General features: G+C 28.2%; 1 protein-coding gene across 1 annotated transcript; it reads right to left on the bottom strand.

Moving 5' to 3' along the window:
- Positions 1 to 2,523: 2,523 nt before the first annotated feature.
- On the bottom strand, positions 2,524 to 3,674 carry LOC106423686 (non-specific lipid-transfer protein 8). Its single transcript, XM_013864459.3, has 2 exons — positions 3,264 to 3,674; positions 2,524 to 2,871 (listed from the first exon to the last, which is right to left on the bottom strand). Exons 1-2 carry the CDS (start codon positions 3,602 to 3,604, stop codon positions 2,862 to 2,864), a joined length of 351 nt encoding a protein of 116 aa, XP_013719913.2. The 5' UTR covers positions 3,605 to 3,674; the 3' UTR covers positions 2,524 to 2,861.
- Between the last annotated feature and the right edge of the window lie 11,980 nt (positions 3,675 to 15,654).

The raw sequence follows: 15,654 nt of genomic DNA, 5'->3' as shown, positions 1-15,654 counted from the left end.
GAACATTTTTATGATAAAAAATTTGAAAAAATATTGACAACTTAATTTTTTAAAATATTATAAATTACTTAAAAAATTAATCCCACAGTGAAAATTTTGTTATCACTAATTTAGACTTTTTGCTATAACAAATACAAATGATAAAAAATATGAGCAAAAAACATCATCTAATAAATATTAATATTAAAATATACCATATATATGTTACTATCTTTTAAATTTAATTATATATCATATCAAATAGAAAAGTTATTTTTTTGATTTATAAAATTTATTTATATGTTCACACCAATTTAATTATATAAGTAGTAGATAATGACTTTTAATTATTCAATATATATTTATTATTTCATAATATTTTATAAATATATAATATATAAAATAATTTATATATATAATATTTATTTGTGTAAGGCGCGGATCTTAACCTAGTTTCTTTATAAAATATAATGTTCTTTGTTTATTTATGTTATGTGTAATAATCGTATCATATGGTCATATTTAATATTCCAATAAATAGTATTTATGTCATTTTGATAAGCTGCTTTGTTGGGTCTATTTTGTCGAGAAAACCGGATGGGATTTTGTCGGGATAGTTTGCGAATTTCGGACACACCTCCCGATGAACTCTTAACAAAATATTTCACCGTAAAAAAATTTCGGAAATGTTTTTGACACCAGTTGTTTCACGGGGAAATTCTAGATAATCATAAGCCTGTCAAGATTATTACCAATGACTTAATGTCCATTGGAAAAATTCCTGAAGAACCAAATGTCTGACGGGATTTTTACCGACAGCAAAAAATTTATCGATGGAAAAATGACTTTTACGATGCACATCAATATTTGGACATTTAAAATAATGTTCATCCAATTATCAAAAAAAAATTCTTAACATGCATATGACATCTAGATTATCTCGCAACAAATAACCATTTCAATATGACAAATCCTAAAAAAATTACTCTTTTTTTTTCTATTTGTGGTGTTCTCCAAACACTGGATAATGTAATTTCACTATCTTAATTAGTCCAACAAATCACTTCTACTTAATTTATGAGGTGGATTGTCAAACGCCTTCTTTTTCTTCTTAAACAATGTTTTACTCATACGTAATCATGTGGTAAAAATCTCAATTGATCATCAAACCAACATGTTTTAGTCTATGTATTCGTTAGAAAACATATGTATTATATTAGCAACAAGGGCACAATAGCCTCTCATGCATTGTTTATACAAGTATCATATTATATGTTGGAAAATTACTTATTGTCAACAAAAATATGTCCACATTTAAAAAATTTCTTCACAAGAAATAGCGTATGTAAGAACACCATGCTTACATAGTAGTTCCAACTCATATATCAATGACTGAAGAAATAAATCAAGTAATCTCTTAGGATGCTCCTGCCTAGGGACGAGAATAAAGAAAAACAAAAAACTTCCATCACATACATAGATTTGGAGGTAAGTTGTAAGGTGTCACAATTACTGATCATAATGAATATTGTCTTATATGCTTTTGAATGGGTTGAAACCATCAGATGACAGTCCAAGATAGACATTTCTTCTCATGTTCATAAGTTTCAGATCTTTGATTGGCAATACTTTTACTCTTCACCATCTGAAAGATGTGTAATATCACCATCTTTTGAGTGCTCCACATGCTATCTCACTGGTCATATTGTGCGTTCTGAATTATATAGGTATAGCCTATTCAGCATTTTTGTTAAAGGAAAATAGCATACCTTTTTATATGAAACTGCAACTCTTGCGCTTGTCTCTTGATTTCCACAAAAGCGACATCTTTTTGGTTTTTATTCTCACTCCAGTAAATTATCAAATTATCAATGCATACATCGATCACCTAATACAGTAAATCAAGACCAGTTACCAGGTTCTGAATCCCGTAATATGAACCATGTGCAAGATTATCTTCATGTGAATATCTTTCACAAAATCAACAATCGCATTCACATATTCTTCATCCAAATTATAACATTTCTTTATGGCTATCGATCTATTTGAAGAAGATATTTTTTGCTTTTTTTTGTAAATGAGAAAAAATGGTATTTAAAAGGTGGTATTTATAGATAAATCTGATCGATTTTTTGACGAAATTCTAACTAAAAATTCCAAATTCGTCAAGAATTTTGAATTTTTCAAACGGATAAATAAAAGTTATAATTTCGTCAAGAATCTGTCAGAATGGTTTCAAAATTTTTGTTTCTTGTTGGACATCCGTCGAAAAACACAGCTAGTATATAATTTGTTCCTCGAGAATTCGTCGAATTTGTCCGGAGTCTGTCGAAACTTTTCAACTGATTCCAAACGTCTTTATTTAAATTTATTTTGGTCAATCTTTTGTCGGAAACACTCGCTTTCTTGTAGTGGCATCTATACCTACATGGCGAGATCACCTTTCATAAAATTAATATTCAACCGCACGAAATATAGAATTTTCATGACACATCAGGTCACACAAATACCCAAACCACCGGCGAAAATAAGTGCACTAGTTAATAATTTAAGAGATATTACTTATACATGAACATATGCATACATAACGAAATTATATGAACCTTATAAGTTGGCCTAGAGACACAAACAAGATAATACAAGGCCTTTATTGATGTAAATGTCATACGTAAGAATGATAGACGGACCACTCCTCGATACTGAAAATATCTCAAAAATATTACTTATACTGTTATACATGAACATATGCATACATAACGAAATTATATGAACCTTATAATGATTTGGCCTAGAGACACAAACAAGATAATACAAGGCCTTTATTGATGTAAATGTCATACATAAGAATGATAGACGGACCACTCCTCGATACTGAAAATATCTCAACCAACCCTGCAAATAAAAAATTCCAATAAAATCAAGTTATGTTTTATTTCAGCCATTAAATTTAGAATTTAATTTAAACAAAATAATAAACAGTATTAAATAAGTACTACAATATTTTTTAAATTTCTAGTAAATTTCATTTATTAAAATAGTAATAATTACTCAATATTTCACATAATTACAATTAATTTTTATCCTTTTTAGTAGCGTTTCGTTTTAAATTAATAAAATAAGTTAATAAATTTGTGAATTTTGATAATGTATTTCTAAGAATATTACTATCTTAATCTTCAAAGGATGTTACGGTATTCTATTGTCACAAGCTTTAGTACGTTCAATATAAAGTTATTAATAATAGTATTAGACAATAAATTTAGTCAAGAGCATATCAAACGTACGTATTGCAGTCGACCGTAGAAGATGCATCAACAGGCAAGCTCGCGTTACAATTGCTAGCGAGGGCTTTAGCCAATTCAGGCTTCACGGTGACACTGTTGGCCACTGACTTGATGCATTGACAAGCCGCCTTTTTATCAGCGGATGTAGTGGTCGCTGCATCTAAACTCCTAACTCCGTCGCAGCAAGTCTCCGGAGGTTGTCCACTTCCGCTAGTCAAGTAGCTAACACATGGCTGCAAATCGCTTAGAACAACACTGCAAGATATCGCAGATTCGGAATAACGAGGTGTTAAAAATATTCCGAGAACGAAGATGGTCACTAAACTTTTCAATATGCTCATTGTAGAAAGAAATAATAAAATCTTATGGTTTTATAGTTTTCTTCCTTGTTTTTGTTATATATGTAAAGTGAAGACGAAGGGGTTATATATAAGGTGAATTGCGAAATTATATTACCAAAATTTTTAAAATTAGAGAATTATTAGATGTTGGTGTAATTGTGATTGAGTGTAAGCTACTACTAATGTACATAAAAACTTCAACATTTTGGTACGACTATTCTTTTAAATAGATATTATTTAGGTCCAGGTAGTTAGGTTTGTATAAGTCTTGTCATTTTGGGTTTGCACATATTACTTTTATAATCATTTTGGTACCATTTGTAATTACAATACTCAAAGATTACGTGTTTGCTAAACTATTGGAGATTTGGAGGTTATGGGTCATGTAGTCCATTGAAGGGTTAATTAATCACTGAGTAATTAAATTATACTAGTAACTAAGTGTTCTGCCCGCACATGCAGGCATAGTATTCTTATAGATATTTATCTGTTTATAACTATTAAATCAAAACTAAAATAATAAATTATTAATTATGTTTTTAAAAAGATAAATCAGACATTAAACTTTATATTTTATAATAAAAAATATTATTTCAGATAAAAAACAACATATTTAAGAATTATCTTATGTTTTAAAAATATATTTTATTTTTGAGAATTTTATTATATTTACTTATAGTCAATTATCAAATATAATATATAAACAAAATATTATTAATATATATTCATTAGTTTTATCAAAATATATATATGCTTATTGTTGTGTTAAATTTTAAAAACATTCACAAATATTTTAGGAAATATATTTATTTGTTTGATTAGCATTTAACTATAAATTGTTATATATCTAACTATAAATTTTATAATAAAATATTATTTTCAGATAACAACATAATATATCTAAGAATTATCTTATGTTTTAAAACATATTTTTATTTTTGAAAATTTTATTATATTTATAGATAGTCAATTATCTAATATAATATATAAATATAATAGTATTAATAGAAATTCGTTTTTAATTATTTGGATTTTAGATAATTATTATTATTATTAATTTTAATCACTTATTTAATCAGATATATTTTAAATTTGTTTTTTATTTTCGACTAATTTATATAACTTATTCATTAAAGGTATAAACAATTTATTATTAATTTTAAATCACTTTTTAATAAGATAGATTTGAAATTCGTTTTTATTTTTTTGACTAATTTATATAATTATTCATTAAGAGAGTATAAACGATATTAACCATTCTAACTTTTAACGTGAGAGCTCCGTTGCAAAATTTTACTTCGCAAATAATAGTATAGATATTCAATTTGCGTAATCGTCTAATTGCGTAGCTCAATAAATCAGTCGACAATATATAAACCGTGGGAGGTATGGCCGTAGCCCACGTGAGATTTCTTTGTAGCGGTGTAGAGAACATGCCATCTGATAGCACGAACAAGTGGGATGGTCAAATAGGGTCTGAATCTAAAAATTATAAAAACTTTGAAAATAAATATATAAATTATGATTTAAACCTTTCAATTTTCAGATATACTATTAAATTTAGAGCTTGTGATTTTAGAAAAATAAACTTTTAAGACTACTCTATTACATTGTTAAATATTTTGTTAATATTCTTTAAATAATTTGAGACGGCACTAGTATAAATGATCTTTATCAAAGAAACAAAGTTTATGGAAAATAATTCTAACAGAAGTACGAAGTGCAGATCTCCAACTCTGATTATACGTTTAGAGAATTCATGCAATACAAGAAAGAACTATTTCCACAAGAACCCATTAATTGTTTGAAGAAGATCATTACCCATGTTCTTTAATATATGAGGCAGATATGATTATCGATGCTAATAGTTTTGATCGACAACATCACGAAAAGCGTAGCAAAATGATAATACTTCTAAACAAGAAAAGAAAAAAACTTAAACCCAAAAAGTTACCAAAGAAAAATGGGCTTGGTTTCAATAAATTTAACAATTACTAAATCTGCATTTTTTATTTTGCAAGTTATCAATCAAAACAAGTCTGCCTAGATAAAATTAGACCGCACAACACCAAATACATTATAACTACTCACTAGGTGCTTGCGCAGGATGAATAGACTAAATAAAATTAAAACTTTTAATTTCTGCCACAATAATAGAGTCAATCAAAATATATTAATTTGCGAGATTAATGACATGGATTATTCGCAAGATTTGTCCGGAATACGAAATTAATTTTAGTTGCCATTTTTAAAAGTATGGAAAGTACTATAATTAAGAAATCATCATATATGAAACAATATTAACTTTGAAAATTAAGCTGATAAAAAATAACCAAATTGACGTTTTTGACGTGTTGATTCCTTAATTTTAGAGTCTTGGTGCTTAAGTTAAGGGATTAAATGGTATTATTAAGTTTGTATTGTCCAATCAGTCAAAAGATAAGATTCAATCGGCGTCATAATCCATGATCAATGCTTCTATAAAATCAATTAGGGGTTATATGATTAATATTCATATACAAATGGCATTATATAAATATGAATCACATATGTAACATATCAAAACAATTGTGAGGAAGACGAATGCTTCTTTAAATATATATATATATATATATAACAAAATTAATTCCAAGTAAATGGTCATAAAATTTAATATTTTTGAACGCTTGTAACACACAAAAAACAATATAAAAGAACATTATCTAACATACCAAAACAATAGGTTAGTGATTGCTCTCCAGAACTTTTTTAGTGGTTGCATTGCATGATCGAGTCAACAATATGTATATATATATATATATATATATTGGTACGATCAAAAATAAATTTAGTGCTAAATATGAAACAAATTGAGGTTCTAGTCAACGAAATTAAATTCAAAATCAATCAGTGACGATCAAAAATATTAATATATGTTTTGGTTTCAATGGTGAATTTCCATTTCTAAATTCGGCCAATATTAATGAGTACATATATAACCGTAATTAGTGTCATATTTAGCTTCAAATTTCCTAATTTGAAATATTCATATGGCAATCATACATTCTCATGAATGAATTAAAGAAATTATTACTTTTAATCTATATATATTAGAAAGTCAAAAGTCACAAATATTAGATATAATGAACTATGGAACAAAATTTTGCATGTTTTTATAATGTAAGCTTATTTGTTTTGTTTTTTAAGTTTGTGTAGTTGGTAGGTGCAATTAAGTATATCTTATGAATAATAAAATTTATAAGAGTGAGCAAAGACTAATATAAATTTATTATGAATTTAAGGAAAAAAACAAGAGAAACATGAGTTTACGTTTACCAGCTTTGCAAGCAAATCGCTATAATGATATCAAAATCTCACTATTTAATTTTACGTAACTTGCGCTCCACTACAATTCTAAACTTGTCGTAATTGTAATATTTGCTGATAAATCAACGCAGCAAAAAAGTATTACATTAATGATTGCCATATGTAATTCCATAGTAGTATTCCAAATTTATTTGTGTTTCCAAATTTAAAGAAATAACTAGATTTTGACCCACGCAGGCGCGCGGATGTACATTTTGAAAAATATGTTGATATTTGTTTTTCATGTAATTATTAAGGTTTTACAAAATGAATCCAAAGAACAGAACCGATACCGATCCGAAAATATAGTACCAAACCCGAACATAAATTGATTAAATATTCGAATTATTCAAAATTTTGTTATTTAGAGAACCAAATCTGATCCGAACCAAAGTATTCGGGTACCCGAATTTATCTAAAAATAGATTTATCTACTTATATATATATATTAATTATTTTTAGATTTAACGTATATAAAACATTAAGAATGATACTTTTAAATTGGTTTAAATACTTGAAAATATATATATATATAGTCAAAAGTAAATATCTGCAATAGTTAAAGTATACTCAAATCACCAAAAATACTTAAAATAATTATTGATTCCGTATCCAAAATTTTAAATCAAACCAATTGATATGTTAAGTTTAGGTATTCTGACATATGTTATTCAAATTTATAGGTAATATATTATTTTATTTATAGATTTTGAGAAATTTAAAATAGATAATGATTTAAAACTTTAAAAATAATTTAAATGGGTTATCCAAACGCGAACCAAACCCGCAAAGATCCGAATCAAACTCAAACCAAAATTTAGAAACATCCTAACAGGGCTTAAATCTTTGACTCCGAAAACCCGAAACACAAACCGATCAGAACCAAACCCGTATGGGTGCCCGAAATCTCATCCCTATTCATTATTATATATCGTATACTGTCATCATATAATTAATTGTATTTTATACGTACCATCATATAAGTAATCATATAATTAATAGTATTTTATACGTGCCATCATATAAATAATTACATATATTATATTTATAAAACTTAATAGGAAATATAAAAACGATAATTTGAGTTGGTATTTCAAATTGGGCTTTGTATTGTATTTTTATTATATATATTGACAACATTTTTGTATAATGGTTATTGAAAAATAGTTTAGTAAAAATCCATTTTTGAATATATGTATTAGTTTTTAATCAACTTTAAATATTTATTTTGATTTGAAATATGTGTATAAAGTTTAATTTTGTTTTATGGTTAGTTTAGAAAAGAAAAAGTTTTAGGCGATTAGATTGACCCGTTTTCGTATATTTTAAATCTCGCCCAGATAGATAGTTTTTTATAATATGATGGACTTTTAATTTTTCTTAAAAACATAAGCCCAATACTTTTTTTTTCTTAATACTACTATCCTTGTTTCCAAACAAAATTAATTTTTTTTTAAAAGACTACAATTTATGTTTCCAAACACTCCAAATTTTTTTAATAGTCCTATTCAAGTCTCCAAACACTCCAATTTTGTACTTGAGTTTTAATAAGATAGATAGATGGATAATTATGATACAATTGTAACAAAAATAGGCGAGGATAGTTAATAAAAATCATTTAAGCCTAATTTGATAGGCAAACAGTTTTTTTTCCGGTGAAAGGATTAGTTAATTAGGAATAGGTATGTGGAATATTTGTTTTAAATGTAATTGGAATTTTGGATTAAATCGACACATTTCCAATTTTTATAGTATATAGAAAAAAAGAATATTCCATGAATTAGGCAAGTGCAGATTTTTTTTTTTAAGATTGATATCGTATTAGTTAATGTGATTGCTTAAATATAGGAGTTGCTATTGAATATCATTGATTTTAGTATTATTCTTGCATTAACGTTATATATATACCGGAAATATTTTAAAGCTTAGGATACATGCATTGCGATTATTCTCGGTTTCGTTTGGTAGTATTTTATAGAATACTGAGATCAAATTCCATCACAGAAACAAACTTTAGACATAAACTTTTACAATTGATTGATTTATTGGTGGTTATTTAAACAGTATTTAGATGAATCACATTACTAACATGAAAATCCTTAGAATCAAAGTAATCATACATTGCACTATCGTTTAAAAATGTGGATAATATTATGCTTATTTATTTTGGTTGACAGGTTGGTTATATGTTATAATTAAAGATTTAATAAAAGTTATAGGTCCAACTTAAACAAAGATCAAGTTTGGTAAAAAGAGGTTTAATTTTATTAAGGTAAACGAATTTGGATAAATTAGGAAAGTAGTTAAATGTCAAAAAGGGTCAGTGGCATTATCTTGTAATTATTGAGGAAAACTCAGGGTTAAGTACTATTTGTACTCCTGTTTTAATAGTTTAGATAGCTAAAATCATCATATTAAAGGATTTGACTTGTTCAAAATGTATATTAAAATTTAAAATTACATAATTTAGAAAACAATAATTGAATTCATAACAATTTTACACCTACCGAAAATACAAAAAAATTATACAATCAATAACTCCGGAAATGTTTTCTCACCAAATGAATTTCATAGAATCCCATAATAATATTTATACATTTACGAATACAATTCAATTTGGTTTGATAGACATGAAACCGATTTATTAAACCGAGCTGGGTGTTTGTTAAAAATCTATTTTATAATTTCAACAGATTTCAATTGATATACAATAAAATATATTAATATATTTATTCTATTGATATATGATAAAATATATTAACAAAATAAGGGTTTAATTATATGGTTGACTTAATAATTCATCCTGAAGCCACTAAAATAATTTAGAGTGATGTTTGTATCATTATACTCAAAATAGCTCCATGACTTCTTATATATTTTATTGGAAATATGAAAAACTGATGATAATTATATATTGCCATTTTGATTTTAGTGGTTTGTATACATGATGCAAATGACCAATATATCAAGCTGTCTCGATTTTATGTAAAAGACTAATCAGAGAGTATAAAGGTATTGGAGAGTTCTTCCTCGTACATGGTGTATGATAAATCAATTTTTTTTCGGGCATAGGACAAATCAATTTCGTGAACGTTCACTATAGAATCGGTTTCTAGATCTAATAATGAGGATGCATATAATATATCATAGTAATTAAAATCTAATGATCAATGGCAAGATATGCAATTAATCTAGTAAAAAGAGGATCTTTAAATATATGGTGTGAGAGTGATTGTAGTGTTGCCATATAGGAAATGACATTTTTGATAATAACACATGCCGTAAAGGTTATTTAATAATAGTGTTCCTCAAATAATAGAAAAGGGATATCTGGTTTTTACTAAAAAAAATATTCACATTTACATTTACTTGTTCCATCTTCACATTTAAAACTTTTGATTTAACTTTACTTATAAAAGGTGTAGGTGATAGGAATAGAATCGAGGTTAGGTTATAAGGTCAAAAATTGATGTCAATTAATTTATGTTGTCAAACATGTTTAATATGATTACTTATATTGATTGTTGTATGAAACCGTAGATTTTGACTCAAGTGGATCCGAAAATTAGGGGAATCAAATGGAAGTTATAAATAAAACTAGATATGGATATATAAAGAGAATAATAACTAACCCTTAAATAAAAGGAATATATGTTGGACATAACCTTTTATCAATTGTGCATGTTCCTAAATTAATAGTATTGATCTATCATAATCAATATTTAAACGAGTATTAAATGGAATTCAATGACTTCGGTCTATGCAACGACCTACGAGTAAGATTTTTAACTAAAAAATAGATACATATACCATATCTAAACAGCTCAGACTAACTATACTCAGGCAGTGCCGGTCCTGAGATATACAAGGTCCCATACAAAAGTTTTTTTGAGGTCCTAAATAAGTAAACAATTTTTTTCATTCTAAAATGTAACTATTATGAGTGACGCGATTATTTCTTAACAGAAACTAGATAATTTGAAATTTAAATAATAATATCTATCGTTATTTTTTACTTACTTCTCACACAAAATATAGGAAAAGTAAATAAAAAATCATTTGTTTCTATCTTATATAGAACATACGATGTATCTTCTTCTAACATTGCGAAACAATAACAAAATAGATGGGCCATGAAACTCTAAAATAAGTTTTAGGCCCCATACATTTGTTAAATGGGAGTGGGATCAGAACCAGACCTATACTCAGGCCCGGTTTACGGTCCAATTGGTACAAACTTTCGCTTTATACTGTTGCTTTAGACTATTGACTGTAAAAATTCTGGATGATAAAACTGTAAGTATTATTTTAAATATTTTAAAAAATAAAACTAATGATAGAAGTTATAGAAACTGTTAATTTTATTCTTAATATTTTATTACAAATATGAAATTATACTAATAATACAGAAAAACCATATATGAAAAAAAAAATCAATATGTGATCTTAATATAACAAGAAAAACATAATAATAATTTATTTATCAAAACAATTTTAAAACAAAATAAATATAACTTAGATTAAAGTGTTTTAGTTATTATGGAGTAAAGAAAAAGTTATTTTTATAATAAAAATGTTTTTGTTGTTTTAAAAGTCACGTAGAAATGGCCGTAGAAAAAGTAGTGTAAAAACAGAGAGAGAAATAAAAAGAGAGTTTAAGAACTTTAGAACCCCTAAAATTAGAAAAAGCTTGATAAAAAATGGGCTTTAGAAACTGTTTATTCTCACAAAGCCTTGACAGCCACAACTCCAATCGAAGCCTTAGAGGATGTGCGCACATCATATTTGCACAGGGTCATTTTTTTTTCTTTAAAACATTAGGATTCTATTTTGCTAAAATAATATAAATATTAGAGTCCTGGTTTCTTACTACCATATAATAACTAGAGTTTTGAAAAATAATTAACACAAGACAAGGTCCTCGTCCTATTTGAGCCGGGCCTGGCTATACTAGTAGCTAGTTTGAGTAGTGACCAAGAATTTGAAAAACAATGATACAAGAAAGACAAAGTATCTACTTTAATTCTCTAAAACATAAATCTATTATACTTTCCGGATTAGTTATATGTTTATAACTTTTAACTCTGATACGACATGTAAACATGATTTTACATGAACTCTAAGATCTTTAATATCTAGACTAATAATATAATAGAATTATGAGAAGAATTAGTGGAATACCTCTATTTGAAAACTTTTTCATTGCGGAAATCTTTTTGAACGGTTTCGATCATATGGAAGATGATTTCTTGATCATTAAGTTGGAGTTAAGACTTCTCTCCTCTTGTCTACATACCTTTCTTAATGTGTTTTTCTTTAATTTTCTTGTGATGTTTTAGGATGGAGAAAATACATCTATTTATAGGTGGAGAGAGGGACCTAACTTCATCATCAAGTTTTGATTAATTTATCACCAAGTGTTTCTTATTTCTTTGGAAAGTTTATCATTTAATCTCAACCATCCATTAAAGTTGAGTAACTGGCAAATGTTTACTTAAAGTGACTCATTTCATTGTGAGAAGACAAGTGTTTAGTAGGACGTATATTGCGGTTAGTGTCCTCCTCTCTCTCTTTTAGTTCTTGTGGCACTATAATGGTTTCATATGACATATATACATAAATGAATATGCAGAGCCAACAATGAAAGGTAGTTTACCTATACATAAAACACAGTGTCGAACCTGACCTAAAGTTGGTAAAGCTAGGGCTTTAGGTGTCAAATTAGTATAAGAATTTAAGGGCATCTATATTACCAAAAGTTGAGTGTAATCTAGTAATTGTGCGCCTACTTCTCTAAGTTTAGACTGCAAGGTTCGACTACATGCGGGCACAAATTGCATTTTGCGACATCGATATATACCGGGCCAGGCTTGATAAAACATTGATTTTATTAAATAAACTGAATTTTAAAAAGATTATATAGTACTCTCTTCGTTTTAATTTAGTTATTCGTTGAGAGTAAAATTTCATTTCAAAATAATTGTTTTATAATTTTAATATAAAATTTACTGAATTTATATTTCAATATATTTTTTTATTGGTTGAAAAGTGGTTATTTGTATTGTTAGTGATGTTTTTATTTAGTAAATATACAAAATTAAATGTCTTTTTAATATGTATACAAGTCTAAAACTACAATTAAAATGAAACAGATGGAATACCAAATTAGTGTATGAATATTTTCCGTTATCTAATTACTCGGAAATTGATCCATAACAGGTTGTCATCGCCGACAAGTTTAATAAGAAAAAGGTTAGACAGAGATTCTAACCCATTAACATTAATAGAGAAAATATTCTGCTGCCAGATTTCTTCCAACTGTTAATCTTGATGCATTACCCTTGGTCATCTGTTTATTATCTTTATGTTTTCAACATCGATTAATTTACGTTCTTAACTATATTAAACATTTTTCCAAAAAAAAAAAACTAATATTAAACTATGTTTGCTATATTATATGTGATTTGACTGAATAAGAGCACACATGTAAAGTAAAGGTTGCACAAAAAAGCATATATAAATAAAAAGGCTTGCTATGCAAATGAAGATGAAGATGGCGTTACGGTTCTTCTGATCGTGGCGATGTTTCATATGTACCAAGCTCCCATCCCAGTGCCGGCTGTAGGTTCCTTGATTTATTTTCAGTAGCGTTGCTTGGTTGAGTTTGTATAGGTTGTTAGAGCACCTCCCTCCATTAGAATCCACCAAAGTTTCTAAAAAAAATATATATTAATATTATAATCATTCATTTATTTATTTTCCTAAACTCAGATAAATCATTTACTTTTACTAACAGATTAACGCATGTCTCTTGAGTATATAAACAGTTTTCTAAAAGCTTTTAGTTAAGAATTTTTTATTTTCTCTTTCCTAATTTTGCTATTTTTTTTTCTTTTTTGTTAAATTTTTAGAACATCACCTCATACTACCGTTGGAGGTGTTCTTAGAGTCTTTACATATTTTATAAGTAATATTTGCAACTGACCGGTTTTCACTACACTTGTAGATGAATTTGAACAATATAAAGAATTTTTTTTCAATTTTACGATCCAACATATACCAACGGTGCATAACAAAATAATGGATAAGCTTACACATGGTGATTAGAGTCTATCTTCAGCTGTAACGTATGTTAATTTGATTCTGCTAGTTTAATTATTCGAATCTTATTTTATTTTTGCTTGACAAAAAGAAATATGAACCTTTCTACGAAATATATAAATGCAGTGTGAGTTCTGATGTCTTTGACCTTCATCTCCAAACACTATCAACAAAGAACACTCAGTTGAACACCAAACTTCATCTCTAAACCTAGTCTCAAGGGCCTTGTCTATAGATGTACAAGCTATTGATGTAGAAGTGAGTTATTGAGTTGAAGAAAGTATCGATTTCAAGCTAGTCTCTTTCCAGTACACATCAAATCAAAGTCTTGAGGATTGGCTTCTGATTGTTAAAGTGTCGGGAGTGACTTGTTTTGTCGATGTTCAACTCTTAACCATGTACCTTCTCTGTTATGCTCGACAAGATCTGGTTATCGAGGACTCCCAGGAAGTTGTTTCCTTCTCCTCTGCTCACTGACTCCTCTACTTTGGCAACAGACATATCCTTGTTACTGGTGCATCCCTTCCAAACGACCACTACAGATTTCTCGCCATCAACATTCTCCTTCTGTGGTCAATAACCCAACGCCGCCGTCTCTTTACAACACCAATAGAGCCCATTAACTGCATTATTTCAGAGTCTGTAGGATGGTATCGATTTATGTTATTGGCGTGTCTGACCAGCTTATGATTCTCAAGGACAAGAAGGTACTATACCTCAAAATTCATCTAGTACTTTTCCGTTTGCGTACCTCCTAATACTTTTCCATTTGCATACCCCGGCTCACCTTGATCCCCCTAATGGGCTGTTCCTTGTGATATCTCATTATCCATTGCTGTATTTCGTGTTTACTGAGCTTCAAACTGTCACGACAAGTATCTTTGTCTTTAGGGAGATGGCAATTTATGTCATGCCCGAAGAGTTCTCTAGAATCAGAGTTCTTGACTCAAAACTCTCTGACCAAGAAAATTTAATGGAGCTTTCATCATATGATGTTGTATTGCCTCAACCGCCTTACCGTTTTCACCGAACAGTTTGCTTCTCGTTGCTTTAGAGATTCACCTAGTCTCTCCGGAAAGCCTCATCGGTGTTAGAGCTGATCTTACTCGTCTATTGGGCTGTTTAGCCAAATCCAGATCCTCTTCGGGCAATTTTGCCCTCTTCTAAACCTCATCGTTTGGATATATCAACGTTGTTTTCTACTATGATAAGCTCTTTGTAGCTTCCGCTGTAGTCATACAAGTGGAGACAATCTTTGAGTTTCTTTACTTTGAGTAAGCCTCTCATGTTAACATCTCTATTTTAAGATTTATCATTTTTTTGTCCATGGTACCGTCGAGCGTTCTGGTTGTAGTCGTTTTACCGTTGAATATCGCTCCAGTTGTAACCTATTAACCTCCAGACCTCTTTTATAATATAAACCGTGTTACAAAAAAAGAAAGCATATGATATTTTGCTTTAAATGCGAATGTTGTGATACTAAATTAAAAATCTAGATTCTCCAATTTTGTATTCAATATAGATTATCCGGAAATGTCTTTTCATCAATTTTATGATTTTAGTTATTACTCTTTTTTTAGTTAGTTATTACTTTATGAACAAAC

This window comes from Brassica napus, chromosome A9, assembly GCF_020379485.1.
Source record: "Brassica napus cultivar Da-Ae chromosome A9, Da-Ae, whole genome shotgun sequence".
NCBI classification, from domain to species: domain Eukaryota; kingdom Viridiplantae; phylum Streptophyta; class Magnoliopsida; order Brassicales; family Brassicaceae; genus Brassica; species Brassica napus.
The sequence above is the reverse complement of the archived record's forward strand: the minus strand, read 5'-3'. Positions and strand labels throughout refer to the sequence as shown.